The 15,831-nt window shown below is 36.3% G+C and overlaps 2 protein-coding genes across 2 annotated transcripts in view; both read left to right on the top strand.

Moving 5' to 3' along the window:
• LOC133527955 (guanine nucleotide exchange factor subunit Rich) overlaps positions 1–6,491 on the top strand; it is a 58,233-nt gene extending 51,742 nt beyond the window's left edge. The window contains exons 28-29 of the mRNA XM_061865171.1: positions 1–189; positions 554–6,491. Coding sequence (XP_061721155.1) covers positions 1–189; positions 554–881 — 517 coding nt within the window. The 3' untranslated portion in view covers positions 882–6,491. The remainder of the gene's footprint in view (positions 190–553) is intronic.
• A 1,236-nt stretch (positions 6,492–7,727) lies between these two features.
• LOC133527790 (protein bicaudal D) overlaps positions 7,728–15,831 on the top strand; it is a 29,392-nt gene continuing 21,288 nt past the window's right edge. The window contains exons 1-2 of the mRNA XM_061864964.1: positions 7,728–8,118; positions 11,898–12,038. Coding sequence (XP_061720948.1) covers positions 7,903–8,118; positions 11,898–12,038 — 357 coding nt within the window. The 5' untranslated portion in view covers positions 7,728–7,902. The remainder of the gene's footprint in view (positions 8,119–11,897; positions 12,039–15,831) is intronic.

Genomic DNA, 15,831 nt, shown 5'->3' with positions numbered 1-15,831 from the left:
ATACTTCCTCCAACTGATGACCGAAGCGAGCTGCGTAGAATGGGCGCTAGTAATAGCTGTAGCGCTACGAGACGCGCTCGCAGTGCTGCGCACGTGCAACGCGGCGCGGACACCCGACGTCAACATAGCCGCCGTCAAGCGGCTCAAGACCGCGCTGCAGCACATATACGCGTGGAGCGACAACGAGTGGTGAGTGCCGAGGATGATCCAATATTCCAGATATTTCCTTAAGCTGGCTGATGGCAACTCTGTGGTTTGGTCGCTAGTAATACTTTGTTGTATGGAAAAACAGTAAATTTTACTAAAAGAGTTTTGCCTCGTCTGCCCTTAAGCGCGATTCGCGCCTCTTCGTGTGTGTCATACCTTTGCGGTTTATGACAGAATGGAAAAAGTATCACTGTACATCCAATTTTGACGACTTATGAAATTTTGAAGCGCGTCAGCTCATATTACGATAATACTTATTGCACTCTTTTACAAGTCTAAGCCCAATTTTTTTTTAAGAATATCAATGAATATATAAATTATTCAACCAAATTTCTTCAACTTCCAGCCTGGGCTACAAACCCTTCATGGTAGCGATCAGCAACCAGATCCCCTTCCTAACCTCCATCATCAACACCCGCGAACGCCGCATGTCCATGGTCAAGACCCGCGTCCGGACCGCCAGCACCGGCTCCCTCCAAGACCAGAAGCCCAAACCCCCTCCGGAGCCGAAGCCTCTGCAGAAAGCCCAGGAAATCAAGCAAACTGTAAGAAAGGAGTCTCCCAGTTCGCGGGTTTCTGTCCCCGATGTGGTGGCCAGTGTGAGGGCTAATGTAACCGTGCCTGCCCCGCCGCCGCCGCCTGAGGACCCGCCTTCCAATTGCGTGCTCATGTAAACACGGTAGGAATGTGCGTGAACATTTGATATGCAATATTGACTAATGCTAAATTGTTTCGGTAGTGAGCGTAAATGCGTTCCAAAGTTTGCTGAACCTGAAAGAAAACTATATGCTGAAGTAGATATGCAAATTTCGACCTTATTAGGAAAAGTTATGGTCGAGATTTGCTTGAATTGTTTCGTGTATAGTCTCTACCGAAATGGCTGTCGCCATAGGGATGGTTCACGCTCGGTTAGACAATAGACTAGCGGGTTTTACAATCAATGGTTGAATCATACCCAAAGTAAAGACATTATATGTGGCGCTAACATAATATTTGGTAGAACCTCCGATAAACCTGAGACGACTCTACTCTCAATTTTTTTTGTGGCATAGAACATATTTACAACTCAATCACATTTTACAATGTAATTTTTCCATATTTTAGCCCTGTAGAGTCAAACCAAGATAAGTTGGTAGCGATTTTGACAGCCCAGACGGTGCACGGGTAATTTTAAACGTCTAACTTCTATGAAATTATGACGTTTACATGACACTTGTACCGTCTGGACTGACAAAATCGCTGGCAACTTTTCTATGTCTACTGGAAAATAACGTTAGGAGTTAGCACCACTTATAATGTATTTGTGATAAGTTCCCTTGGTGATGTGAGATTGTATGTGTTACTTATAAAATATAGTTGAATTGTGTAATAGTTGAAATTTTACGACGGTTTTATACCATTGCCAAATTGTATGTTTTAACCCTTGAAAGAGGTCTAGCAAGTAATTTGACAAACCAGCGGGATGCTCGGATGTGTATATGGTTATTACGAAATGTTAAAAATGAAATTTTATCTCAATTGTCAATATTTGAACTCTAGGTGGTGAACGAAACTGCCATGTTTACTCATTATTAATACTTATTACTTACTTTAATCCTGACTTAAAACACAAGTTCACGTACGTTTTAAAGTATTTGGCATAGTCTTATCCTGAACACCTGTTTTACTGATCTATTGTTTGATATTGTTGTAGTCTTTTAAAAGCATTGATTTCGAACAATGAATCGCCATCGCCTATATAAGAGTATAAATTGTTATACGTGATGAATATGCGATGTAAGGGATAAAAAAATTACATGCCTTAGTGCCAGGAATAGTCTTGTACATGTTAGTTCAGGGGTCGGTAAGCCGCGGTTTGCGAGCCGCATGCGTTCCTTTGAAACTGCAATTGCGTCTCCTCATGACGATCAAACAATGACCACTTAAGCCGCGGACTGGACGAACGCAGCGAGGCGCGCGCGGCGGCGGGCCGCCGCTGTCGTCCAAAACAGTCTCATTCAAATCCATACATTTTGATCGGAACCGGGCGCCTGCGTCGAGCCCGCGGCCTGAGAGGACTTAGAGTAATCAACTTTTGTTGCTGTTTGACATTCCTAAAACTGATGCTTTCTACTGTGCATAGTTCGTTTTTTTAGCATTAGAGAAAAGGCAAACAATCTCGACAGGTGTTTTTATTGAAAAAACCGCTTTTTAAATCAGTAACTATGTATCACTTATGAAAGCAAAAAAAATGTAAATGATCGTATATGATTTTGTTACATATATGACGTGAATTATTTTTCAAAAGTGTTTTCCAATAAAAAGACACGACTAAATCGCTTATATTCTTTCTAATGCTAAAAAAACGTACTATAGGAGGCTCTTCTATTTCAAAAGTTTGCAGACCCCTGCGTTAGGTTCGTTGGATATGGTTAGGTAGGTGGCATTGGCAATTCACGGGTAAAATACCAATAAGGTAAGTTTTAAATAACTAAGGTCCGTCAGGCAAATGTGAAACAATCATGTAAAATAATTTGTACATGCTGAAACAGTTTCATATCATTTATTATGAATTATTGTATGTATAATTTAATTAATTATTAATTCCAATTATTTTGTCCATTTGGTGCTGTATTGTCACATATATTATTCAATATCTCAATACATTTTAATTTATTTAATTATTACTAGTCTCGTTATAATGGTTATTATTCAATATTTTTATTTACATATCATTTATTTACTAAATTCATTAAATCGAAATTAATAGTGTTAAGTAGCCATAAATTACGATTAGGAAAATAATATTTAAAAAAAAACATAACATTGAATTTAATTGGTCTTCCGTCTCGATAATACTGAATGGTAAAATATCAATCAATTTTATGTTTGCCTTTAAATATTACATAATAACAATTTGAGCTATGTAAAGGCGCGTTCAGATCTGCTGAAAACGAAGCTTGCGCGCGATTCGTGAACCGAATCTTTTTGTAAGGTAATCGTTCACGAATTAGCATCACGTTAACTAGATCTGGGCTATAACCGCGAAAATAGAAGTTCGTCAATTGCGGGCATATTTTTCTGCCACTCTAATTACGTCTTAGTGGGAGTAAAAGAGAAAGATGATTGAAAGAAATTGCGGGGATTTGCGAATTTCTGTTTTCGCGGTAGGCCCCATGTAATCAGAAATGTAACCCCAAATATCTTACGAGTTGTATCCAATCTTCACGTAAGGCCAGCCATTCAAGAAAAAAATCCAAAATTTGTTAGTGAAATTTGAATCTGCCGTTTAGAAAACAGAGTTTATTTTGTTCCAATTGAAAATGATTTAAAGGACTATGCGTTAAAATGGTCCAAAAACCAACAGAGTTGAGAATTAGATTAGATCACTAGATATAGATAGGTAATTCTATCTACCTAATTTCGTTTTATTAGTGCCCAAGCGGAATTCCATTGCAGAACTGAGATATTTGTATTTTATTCAAAATGTCATCACCCTTATTACTTAGACAATAGAGTTCACCACTGGGCGCGCACGGCGAATGGTTTGCCGCAGCCGCCGTTTACCCTGCAGCAATTGCTTTACTTACTTGGACTCTATTGCCTAGGTAATAAGGGTGATGACATTTTGACTAAAATACAAATATCTCAGTACTCATTTCTGTTGGTTCTGGACAACTCTCTGAACCTTAAGAGGATAAATCTATTTTTGTTCTTCATGTCAAAATAAACTAACCTTTATGCAAATTTAATATCGAATAGAAATAATAAATAGTCTTCGTTTTTCATGTTAGACTTATCATTATCTAGATAATTTGCTCATTATTTTTCATTGACAGGTATTTACTTACTGATATTTTATGTTGCTCAATGGAATGTAAAAAATCTCATCAAATGTTTATTTAAATTTAAGATGAATATTTATTTTAACTTCCCAATTCCCACCATTATGGTGCCAATATCTTTAATAGGCTTTTTTAAAATATCGAATTATTAATATTGCAGTACAAATTACTTGTTTTAATTTACCTGTATTAAAAAGAACTAGGGAGAAAGCTGGCAACTAATATGAACTTAAATAATCATTCTATACAATCTAATTAATATACCATTGTCAACCTTATTATAGCTGAGTAAGGTTGGCATTTCGATGTGCAGTAAAATACGTGCAGCTATTAAAACTACTTTTGTAGTGAAAGTATTGTGAAGCCAAGCTTTCTTCTATGTTTAGATGCGTGGCAAAACTAGGGAAGCGCTATTATTATAGTATTGGTCGGCTATGCGAAGTTAATGGTGGGGGAAATACAAGCGACGCCAACGTACGACCTGGTGAAAATATTAACTTTCGTGGGAGGACATGTCTATTCTATTTAGCAGCAGCCAACTGTAAAATAAGTTATATGCCCCACACCCACTAGGGCGGCGCCACAGTCATGCACGAAGCTAATAGGGCTTATTGGCCCATTTTTGATTTTTTTTGATAGCGTTTAGAAATCAAATCATCATTAGACATCAATCGTTTAGTGGTGTAAAGCCCTTTTTCACTTGGATAACCGATATTACTTATTGCTTCTTAGTTTTGCCATTGATGCGCAATGCGCAATTATTTTTAACCTATAAATATTAATTTTATTATTTTTAAATGTAACCATAATGATCATTACTTAATATAATCAAGTTTCCTTAGGTAGTACCGAAATTGAAGTCATTTATTTGTTCAAAATTGTATAATTATTTAGTCTCAAATGATAACTATTTATAATATTAGTCTATTTAGGTCTAGAGAAATCGATAACATTCCTTTTTTGGTAGAGAAATAAAAATACATGTCAAGTCAATTATATAATTATGGTGGCGACACACTTTGCCCCATTTGCCGAAATATTGCATTCCTTTCCCTATTTCGGAAATATAGTGACGCAGCCATAGGCGCGCAGATGCCAAAGCGAAATGCGTTGGGGGCAATAAACGAAATTCAATGATTTTATTAAGCAATACACAAGATCTAAGGTGCTATTAACCTTAAGATGATTTATACTTAATACAACAGGAGTATTCTACCAGATTGTCGCTTACGACTCATACTCTTTTCAAAAGTAGAATTGGTTGTTATTACTTTTTTTTAAAGAAGAGTGTGTAGTTCGTGTAATCCACGATGACGCGCAGATTTGTCAAATCTAACCTTTAATAACATCACATTACGAGTCAAGGCACGCATCGTCGTTAATGACACGATCTATATTCTTCTAAAGTAAATATGAACATACAGGAAAACGGCTTTATGGCATTTTCGGATAACAAAAAAGTATCAAAAGTGACAGCTAGTGGAATCGGAGCCCTATTTAGAAAGCAACAAGTTGCAAAAACGGCTTGATTTTACAACAGAAAACCGTTGCCGTGAACCAATGGTAAGGGATCTATCAACCAATGTTGGTTTACAATTATAGAATTGTAACTTGTAGATTTATAAAATAGGACTAGGACCCTGCTTTGCTGATTTGGTCATGCATTATACTTGACGCACCGAATGATGATCCCTATGACAGCTCATTTTTGTATGGAGTAACTGCCAATGTTACTTTAACACATTTTATCTTATTTTGAAATGTATCAATTAAGTAATAAAAATACAATAAAACCTATTTCTTTAATTTTTTTTTAAATTAGGTCTATCCAAAAATTTTTTGGAGCGACTATCATACAGATCATCATTCGCCGCGTCAGGTAGGTACAATTTATTTTTTACGTTATATAGGTATTATACTCAAATGTATTTTTTTTTGTGTACAAATCTTTATACATGTGTTTTTAAATTCACTAAATAGAATTACATGTTTGTCAATTTCTATTGTAAGTCAAAATTTAGTTCAATTTTTTATTAAGAACGCGCTTTTCTTATGATGAAACATATTTTATGAATGAATCGTCCACTGTACATTTCATTATTGCATGAATATTTGTAAGATAACAAGAATCATGGAAATAGGTAGATGCCAAAACTTAACAATAAAATATAATATATGTTAAACCTTCGGTTATACAGTACGTATCGAAAAACACCGATTAATCCCTCATAAATTAGCGCAAAATTTCGCCGTTATGGAAAGTAATAGTTTACATGTTTGATATCGTTACCATGATTTTTTGGTACTCAAAAGCGACAGTGATCCAATGGCTTGTAGATGTAGGTACAAAGCTATGCAATAGAATTTTATATGTGGTGTTTTGTAAGTATTCATTATTTTTTTGTATATATTTCTCACTTATTAGACGTAAAAGGAATAAATCTACATTTATCCTATTAAGGTGCAGTTATTTTTTAAATACCCCATAATCTTGAGAGAGAGAGATTATTTATTTCTGAAAACACAGGTACAATGATCGATCTTACAATTCTTACATAGGTTTCGTAGTCTCACCATGCTCTGCCAAAAGTGGCGTACAAATACTAACTATACTTTAAACATAAAACATGCATCATATTAAAATTTACAATTTGTAAATTGAATATTACATAATCATTTAAAAAATAGTCACAAAAATACTTAAGAAATAAAATTTTAACATTTAATTTTCATCTAAATAAGCACTTATTTTATAATAACATTTTTCAATTAATAGTGTAGTCAGTGTTTTTTTAAATTTCGATAGTGGTTATTTTTTTAGGCAGTCAGGAATTTTATTGTATATTCTGGTAGCCATTCCAAAAATGCTTTTCCGCCTCAACGTAGTATTCCGTTGCTCATTGTGCAACTTCTGGTCGTATTGTGATTGCGTTGCAAATCTGCGGTATTGCGACTTAACAGAATAAATTAGGGTTGCATTTAACAAATACTGCAATTTCTAATATATAAATACACGGAAATGTTAAAATTATCATTAATTTAAATAACGGAACACTGCTTCCTTCGAATTTTTTACCGTACATTGCTCTTACGCACCGCTTTTGGGCTGTAAGTACATTTTCTCTATCGACTGAGTTACCCCAGAATATAATCCCACATCGGAGTCTTGAGACTACAAGTCCATGGTAGGCCGACAGCACTCTGTCTTTGTTTACTATTTTTGATAGTTTATCCTGGGACATGCTTTATTTATAATATTACTGCCGTGCGCCCAGATAAATCGAAGGTAAAATGTTAATAAAGGAATTATTGCACACGGTGCATTTGCGCAGATTACATCATCATGTGTAGAAAAGTTTGTAGAAACTAGCTGGTCTAGTGGCTGGTGCATGTGCCAGAGCTAGCTCACAAAATAAATAAATAAATGATTTTATTTATTTAACCACGTGATTTGCTTAAAGTACGACCGCGTGATAAATACACATTAACTCGCCCCAGTTACATTTGCTGTAGAGCATGTTATTTACGCTTTCAGCCCGCCACGCCAAAGAGCATATAATCACTACGTTTTACGCCTCGCCTCAATATGCACAACAAAGAGTAGTATCGTACATAGACAATGCACAAGCTACATGCACCACGTGCAATAATTTTAAATTAGTCATCAATTGTATAATGTATCCGAACTTAAAACTTTTTTCACTATCTTCATGTTGGCAATGGCTGTCAGTAGTGCATTGAACTGTCAAGACGTGATACTTTTGGGAGAATGTAGGAATTATTTTTGATTTTAACATTTTTAATCGTTGTTTTCCGAGATTATTTAATTTGTTTATGTGAATAAGAGAGACGGCCGTCTAACTGTCACAAGATGGCAGCTACGGCGCAAGGGGAGATGTCTGTGGCGGAGCTGAAGGCCGAGATCGAGAGGCTCGGCCGAGAGCTAGACCAGGCGAGCAGCGAGAAGATCCAGTCGGCGCAGCTGGGTCTGGTGCTGCTGGAGGAGAAGAGCGCACTGCAGCAGCGCTGCGACGAGCTGGAGACGCTGTTCGAGAACACCCGGCACGAGCTCGAGATCACACAAGAGGTTAGTGGCCTACATTCTGTCGCAACATTTTCACTTTTTATGCATTAATCCGCACATTAAGCGTGCAGCTACGTTAACTTCTAAGCATATTTTTTTCAATTTCGCATTCATAAGTTGAACTACTTTCAAAATCATAAGTGGAAATACTAATGTGGCTGAGAAGTATTCTTCAGTATAACATCACTTAATATTTCCCAATAAGAATGAATGATATCAACTGCAAAAGTAAAAAAATTACAGCCAGAAAAGTAACTTAAACATACCTTTCTGTATGGAAAAGGAATATAAACAGTACATTTCTAAAAGAAGCAAAACTAGTATTCTTGTAACAAATTGTCACCTACAACCTGAAGTGTAGTAGCAGTAGTTGTGGTAAACTCTTTATTGTAAAAATACATATTAAAAGTAATATAGAATTAGTTGGAAATACAAAGGTGAACTTATCCCTTTGAGGGATTTCTTCTAGTTAACCGTTCTTCTGGTTAAGTGTTTTAGCAAAAGAACATGCTTATATTCGAATCATTGTTTCGTTATGTGCATGAAACTTTTTAACAAGTTACCAAAATCTATAAGAGAACTGCCTGTACATAGATTTAGAAACAAATTAATGAAGCTATTATCTGATAAAAGCTATTATAGTGTAAATGATTTCCTCTCTGAAGATATACAGCCAGAGTTGTAGTAGTTTTAAGATTTTTGCATGCTATTACAACCTGTTTAGTACAAATAGCAGAATAAGCAACCAATTGTCACTTACCACCTAAGACACTTTTGTACCTACTTATTCTTTGCAAATAAATAAATACAATACAATACAATTAGTTGATACTAGCTCTAATCTAATGCATATGTTCTCATCTAGTCAGAGCATTTTCTGCTGTACTCTCCTACAACTTACAAAAGACATTATTACAGCCTCTTTATTTGCATTACTCTTACAAATTATTTAGTTTAATTTTAATTTTAAATACTGTTAAAATATGTTTTTTTTGCTATTGTTGTTTCCGTTGATTTTTCTCCTTTCTTGACATATGGATCCCGTTTGGGTAAAGGCCTCCTCCTATTTCTTCATTTCTTCCAAAATATACATACACTAAAACTATTAAGGTGTATCATGAGGAAAAAGGCAGGAATTTAACAGATATAGAAAGAGCTATTACTAGGGAAGGACTTACAGCTCTGCCAATATACTCACAATTATACTTTGAGCCCATGCATACAGAAGTGCTTTAAGAGACAACTGATTTAGACAATGTTTATTAAAAGTAAAATTTTCAGCATCAAAAGTCTCATGCAATCTTATTATGTGATCAAAATAAACTAGATTAAACATTACTATTATGGCTCACATTACTAAGCCATTTGATCAACATGTGTAAAAAAATTTCAAATAATCAAAATATTTGTGTTGAACTAGACAAGTTAATATTAATTGGGGATAGTAGATATTGTATTAATAACTTTAGTAAATTTGTTCTAATTTAAATGAAATTGGGTAAATATATTGTTGAGGGTGTTGTATTGTATTGTAGTATGGGCGATTTTCCGCAACTCGACGACTGGCGCCTATTTTGCGTGACAAGGGGGGGTGGAGGGTTGGCTACTCTTGCCAGCCCAACTCCTCGAGGAATCCTATCAAACCTTTGATGTTGAGTAGGACCTCAGGGAGGTCTCTCGGGGATCTGAGATGTTTTGCCCTGTATGGGGCCACTCCGCTGCATTCCAGCACCACATGAGAGGCTGTTTCTTCTGTCTCCATGCACCCTTGGCATAGGGGACTGTCTGTGACACCTGTTATGAAAAGATGTTTGTTAAATAGTCCATGACCTGTTATGACACTGGTTACCATACTCAGTCGGACCTTCCCTAGTTGAAGGAGCGCCCTTGTGAGCTTTCCGTTGATGCCAGGCATGACTTCTTTTGCCTGTCTGCATCCAGTCTGGTTCAACCAGTGTTCTGTGTGTAGTTTCCCTGTACGTGTCAGCAGCATTGAGCGTACCTTGCTAAACGGTTTCAGAAGAATCGGTTCCGACCAATTGCCCCCGCACCCGATCCTTGCCTGGCAAGCTCGTCCGCAGCATCGTTACCCCGGGGGCGGTGAGGGCGTTATATTTCATTAATTATATTATGAACAGGCTCAACCAAGGGTTTATGGAGCCTAGATGACCAAAAAGCTATTTGTGCGGGGTCTTGCTATTATGGTTCTGTGTTTGCAAAAAAGTATGGTTGTGACTTAAAACTTTGCAATAAATCGCATGCGGTTTTCGATCCGTTGCCAATCTAGTCTATATGGATTTATGAGAGCTGGAATCACCCCAGCTACGCCTAGCGCCGCCTCTGATTGCCAACTAACTAGATGCGACCAATACAATTGATCTATCTTTTCAGGGAACCGCAAGTTCTCAGTTTGGGGTGAACAGCTGGTCTAGTTATTTAATATATCAATTAATTGCACATTTAATCTGCTCTAATCATGCCAGTACGTGTATTTCATTCACTTTATTAATAATGCTTAATTATTATTATTATTAATACTTTATTTCGGACATCACAGATCCATACGTTAGTTACAATATTACTTATGTTACACTATGTTAGTATTGACAAAACAATTGATATTTAAGTACTTACATACATTATTTACAATGAAATTAATTAATAAAAATATTATAACTCATTTATCCATCCGGTTGAATGGGACATGCATTGAGGCCCAGTACTTACAAAAGGGATTATTAAGCCTCTCGCCAATTTCGGTTGGAAAACTGTTGGAGCTATTCCTCAATCAGTGCATCTGAGATGCTGTGCGTTTTCTCATAATGGTGTAGAAATCATCCATTTGTGCCTTATTATACTTACAGGAATGTTATAAGTAATGATCAGAAAGCAATTTATGTCACTTCGACAAACATAATAACTAACATGGATAAGCCTATGTAATAAAAAAAAATACACATTCTGTGAAAAACATTATTATATATATTAACATTATAGTAATAAATTACAAAAAAATTTTTTTTGATATTTTCAATTGATTTTCTTTAACATTAAGAATCCGCTTATATGAACAACTTCCCTACATTCATAGATATGAGCGGTGCAAAGTTAAGCCCTTCACAGACAGAGTGATAATATACCAAAAGATCATCAATAGAGCATCTTCAGATGCCTTACGATATTTAGCTCGGTATATTACGATATTTCGTCTCTCTCACAATGTAGGTGCTAGACAGATATCAATGTATATTCTGGTATTGTTAGCGTCTGTAATGCTTAGCTATACTATAAGACAGGGGTGGCCAACTTGATTAGACCCAAGATCTCCTGTTTACTAACGAAACCCTGTGCGATCTACCAATTACATACTTCTTGAAACCTTAAATGAAACTGGTCTACGTATTTATATTTTTTGACTTGCCACGATCGACTGGACTAACAGTTAACAGACTTGTTGGCCACCCCTGCTATAAGATATCTTTTGGTATCTTATATTAAAATATAATATTGCTCCTTCTGTGAAGGGATTTATCATTTAAGTTTCATGCAAATGCATTCATAATAATTCATATTTAGTGTATCAATTATACACAAAATGTAAACTGAGTCACACCCATGTTATACTTTCGTCATAAATGTCTACCTGTCTCCAATCATTATTAGTTATAAGAAATACAATAATAATGTAAATTCCATAATTCAAACACATTTTAATTGATATGTTTTTGTTGCATATTTTCAGAATAAAGAACAAATAGTTTCACAAGATATTATTGTTGCAGGCTTTGATGAAACTAGATTCAACCCAGAAAGTGACGACACAGAGTGGTATAGAGCAGGAAAATGCACTCCTCAACGAGTCAGCTGCTATGGAGAGCTCGCTCACCCTCCAGATCATAGAGCTGGAGGGAGAAACTAAACAGGTAAGACACTTTCCATTCAAAATGTGCTAATTAAATTTGATCCTTGGCAATGAGGGACCAACTGAAGAAGAAGAACCTCTGGACATGTGGTCCTACTGCCCTTATCCTAACGATCGGACGACATGAACTTTTTTCCGACTGGTCCGATTAACCAATCGGACTATTCAAACTATCATTTTCTTAGGCCTATTCGGTTATTTTCTCATCTGACATATTATTTTGACACAGACAAGTATAGTCTACCTTCTAAAGGTTTCCCTGAATACGGTGTAAACAGCTTCAATGCAAATTGAAATCCCAACACATTACGGGTGAAACAATCAACAATAAAAGTTTGAATTTGCATTTATATTCAATCCAAACCAATTAAGACGCAAACAAGTCAAGCTGTTTCATAAACATTCAATTTTACAAGCACAGCTTATTCTAAAAGCTTGTAACGAAATTCTATCATAAAAACCAGCATACGGCTGACTTCCAACAGCACTTAATTGTTACGAATCTAAAGCTTAAATTATATTAGGTACTAGCCCCCACAACAAAATGGCATTTGTGAACGGGTAGACCGGGAACTCTGAATTGCTAAGTGAGCGGTCCCTACCTTCCTGTTTAGTATGCAAGCGCTGTAGTAATTAATGCCGCGGCAGGTCCCGCGGGGCAGGCGTGTGCTGCTCTCATTATGCCAACAAGCATGTGTTATTCAGTTAAGAAATATAAAAAAAACATTACTGTACCTACTCTATTCTATATTATATTGGTTATAGCGAGTTGTGAGACCGAAAACGGTACAAAGAGCTTAGTGCTCGGTAAATCTCTGGTCCCTTTTTTAAGTATGGTAGGTTTATGTGCTCTAACTTGAAGGCGTAAATAACGGCGTCATGATTGTTACGTCCAATCTAAACCGCAAATCTCTATGTCTATACAAAACTAGATATGTAACAGAAGAATTATTCCACTTACGTTAGCTTCCACTTAGGACAGAAAAAAATAACACAAACTCGTCCAATGGATGCAAGGAACTCATTTCAGACTTAATTAAAAGTGCCTACGCTTAATTTGTGAGCAAGCCGTGTTGATTACTCGCGACTCCAGACTTTCAAACTCCAGACCAATGAATACCTATCTAAAACGCTCTCTTCAGGGATCTGTGATAGAGAAAATAACTTCTCAAAACATTCGAAACTATAAGTGCCGGTTATTTAAAATTATTAAATTCGATGGCCAGTAACTCAAAAACATTCACCAATTACCACACTATAGGTACAGCTATCAAAAAGGTTATGGAAACGCTTCAAGCAAATTAACTTAATTTTTCGAATGTTAGAAAAAATGTCTATAACTAATAAACGTATGTTGCTTTGTTCCAAAAGACACTAAACAAAGTTGAACAATCCTCTATTAATAAAACACAAATTCTTCACTTAAAAATGCGCCTGTAATCCGGAGTTGGTCATTATCTCGTTATCCAGACGGGTCTGACGAATTGTGCCTACGCGCATGAAATGGGAGCAATTGATGCGACGTGAATCATAAGGCCCTGCGCGCGCGGCATGATCACAACTTCTGAATAAACGACCCGATTTTATTATTTAAAATTTTCTTGCTATTTTCGCAACGATTAATCTCGGTTAATCGGAAGCGATAGTGCTTGAACAAATCAACCGTGATGTAATGCGACTGACGTAAGCTCACCGCCGGGAATCCATAACACTGGTCCAGAAATACACATTTATAAACCCGGCCTTGATTCGTTAGTGAATGGTCCAGATTTTTAGAAATATACGATAGTGTCTGTAGAATGGTGGTGCGCGAGTGCCAAGTGCGTGCAGACGTGGTGTCTGAGTGTACCTAAGGAATGGAGTTGTGAATTTACGCGGACATGGGTGACGCTGATACTGATGGCGAGGTACGAGTACCAAAATATTTGAGATTAGAGATACATATGCAGATCTGTGAAAGGCGGGGAGTAATTTCAGGAACGTTACAAGAGTGTAGTCATGACAACAAACACTGAATGTTAATTGAAACACCTGTAAACAAATGAGGTGCAAACGTTGCTGAAATTGTCCCCAGCGGCTGTTTAGATGAAGTTTAAGAAATGTAATGTTACATTAAAATACATTCGATTCTTTTTCAAAAGACAGATGACTAAATTTACCGGCTAAGACGAAAATTTGGGATGGAATAACCAGATTCTATTACAGGGTGGCCAAATAAGAAGTATACATTTTGTTTTTAAATTTTAACTGTATTAAGTTCAAAAATTATTAAGTATTGTTTTACAAATATATTCTTCAGGGTTGGCAAATTCATGCGAAACATAATGTCTGACATATGTCCACCTCTAACAGCAGGCAAATGTAAGCCCTTATCATCCCAATGTTCAGCATCTATTCGCACTTTTTGGCATTATCTTAGTACATTTGTGTCGAATAGTCGGTTTTAACTGTTTAAATTTCATCAGCTCGTTAGCATAGACACGTAATTTTAGATAGCCCCACAGAAATAAGTCACGAGCTGCAAAATTTGGGGAATTTTTGTGCCAATCACAATCACTTTTTTTCAAAATTAATCGAGTAAACAACGTGTTTTAAACAACAGAAACATTTGAGATAAAATTGCTTGCTGCTAGTGTAGACATTTGGCAGAAATTATCTTCCGTATACAATTGCCAACCCTGAATAATACATTTATAAAAAAATATTTAATAAAATTTCCACTCAATGTAATTAAAATTTAAAAACAAAGTGTATCATTCTTATTTGTCCACCCTGTACCTCTATAATCGTAATAGAATATCAGGTTAGGCCAGGATCCAGATGAATTTCATGTAGTGTTTACCACTGTTGTGGAACACGGTCGTTTTGTTTATATGTGTAAACCTCCCCTTTTAACTGTTGTTACATCTGTTCTTCTGCTGATAAGGCAATGCAACATCATTCTCTAAATACATCTATTAGGTCATGGCTGAATTAAAATTGTACACGGGCAACTACCATCTATTTAGTTCCATCAATTGATTAGTACCTAACCATGTAAAATGGTGTTAATAAAATATTTATTCAATACGCTAGACTTTTAAAAGCTACAAATTTCTCTTTCTTTTGACTAAAAAGATACATTGGTTTTTATTATCGACTGTTTATCGCACAACCTACTGACTTCGTATATTTATCGTGCTCTATTGTCCAAAACCTACTGCGAACTTAATACGACCTCTTCGTTTCATCCATTGTGCGTCAAACACATGCTGAAAGTTCGAAAGGGAAGCCTGTCGAAGTTGTGTCGTATTTCACGCAGTGTTTACAGAGATAATGGACCGTTGTTGACATGCAGCGGCTGGCGCGCCGCCAAACGGAGGGCTCAAGGGCTTGCTACCGCTTCGCTGCACACGACCAGTATAACGCCCACTTCTGATTACAAACAGTTATTATGAAGTCATAGGTCAGATTACACGGGTTAAAGCGCAGACCTGTAGAAAGATCTGTTAATAAATAGGTAGCGTGTACAAGCCACACCATTACCCTGTAACGAGCGTAGCCTACCCGCTAAGATGTAAACATCTTGGCACGTGATTTGAATGCAAAGCTTTAAGTTACAAACTTCACTTTCGGTGGTCGTAAACTTTGTTACTTTTAGTGTTAAGGGCGCTGTGTTATAAATTTTTAAGTGTCTTGACCTGTTTTAGCCAACTTAGCCAACGGCCATAAAAACAAAGTCGAGATAGATAACAGTTTTAAAGCATAGTTCATATAGAATTGGTACGCACTAGAAGATTGTTATTTTTTTAAGT

The sequence above is a fragment of the Cydia pomonella genome, chromosome 18 (assembly GCF_033807575.1).
Source record: "Cydia pomonella isolate Wapato2018A chromosome 18, ilCydPomo1, whole genome shotgun sequence".
Taxonomy (NCBI): Eukaryota; Metazoa; Arthropoda; class Insecta; order Lepidoptera; family Tortricidae; genus Cydia; species Cydia pomonella.
This window is presented reverse-complemented; position numbering and strand designations above follow the sequence as displayed.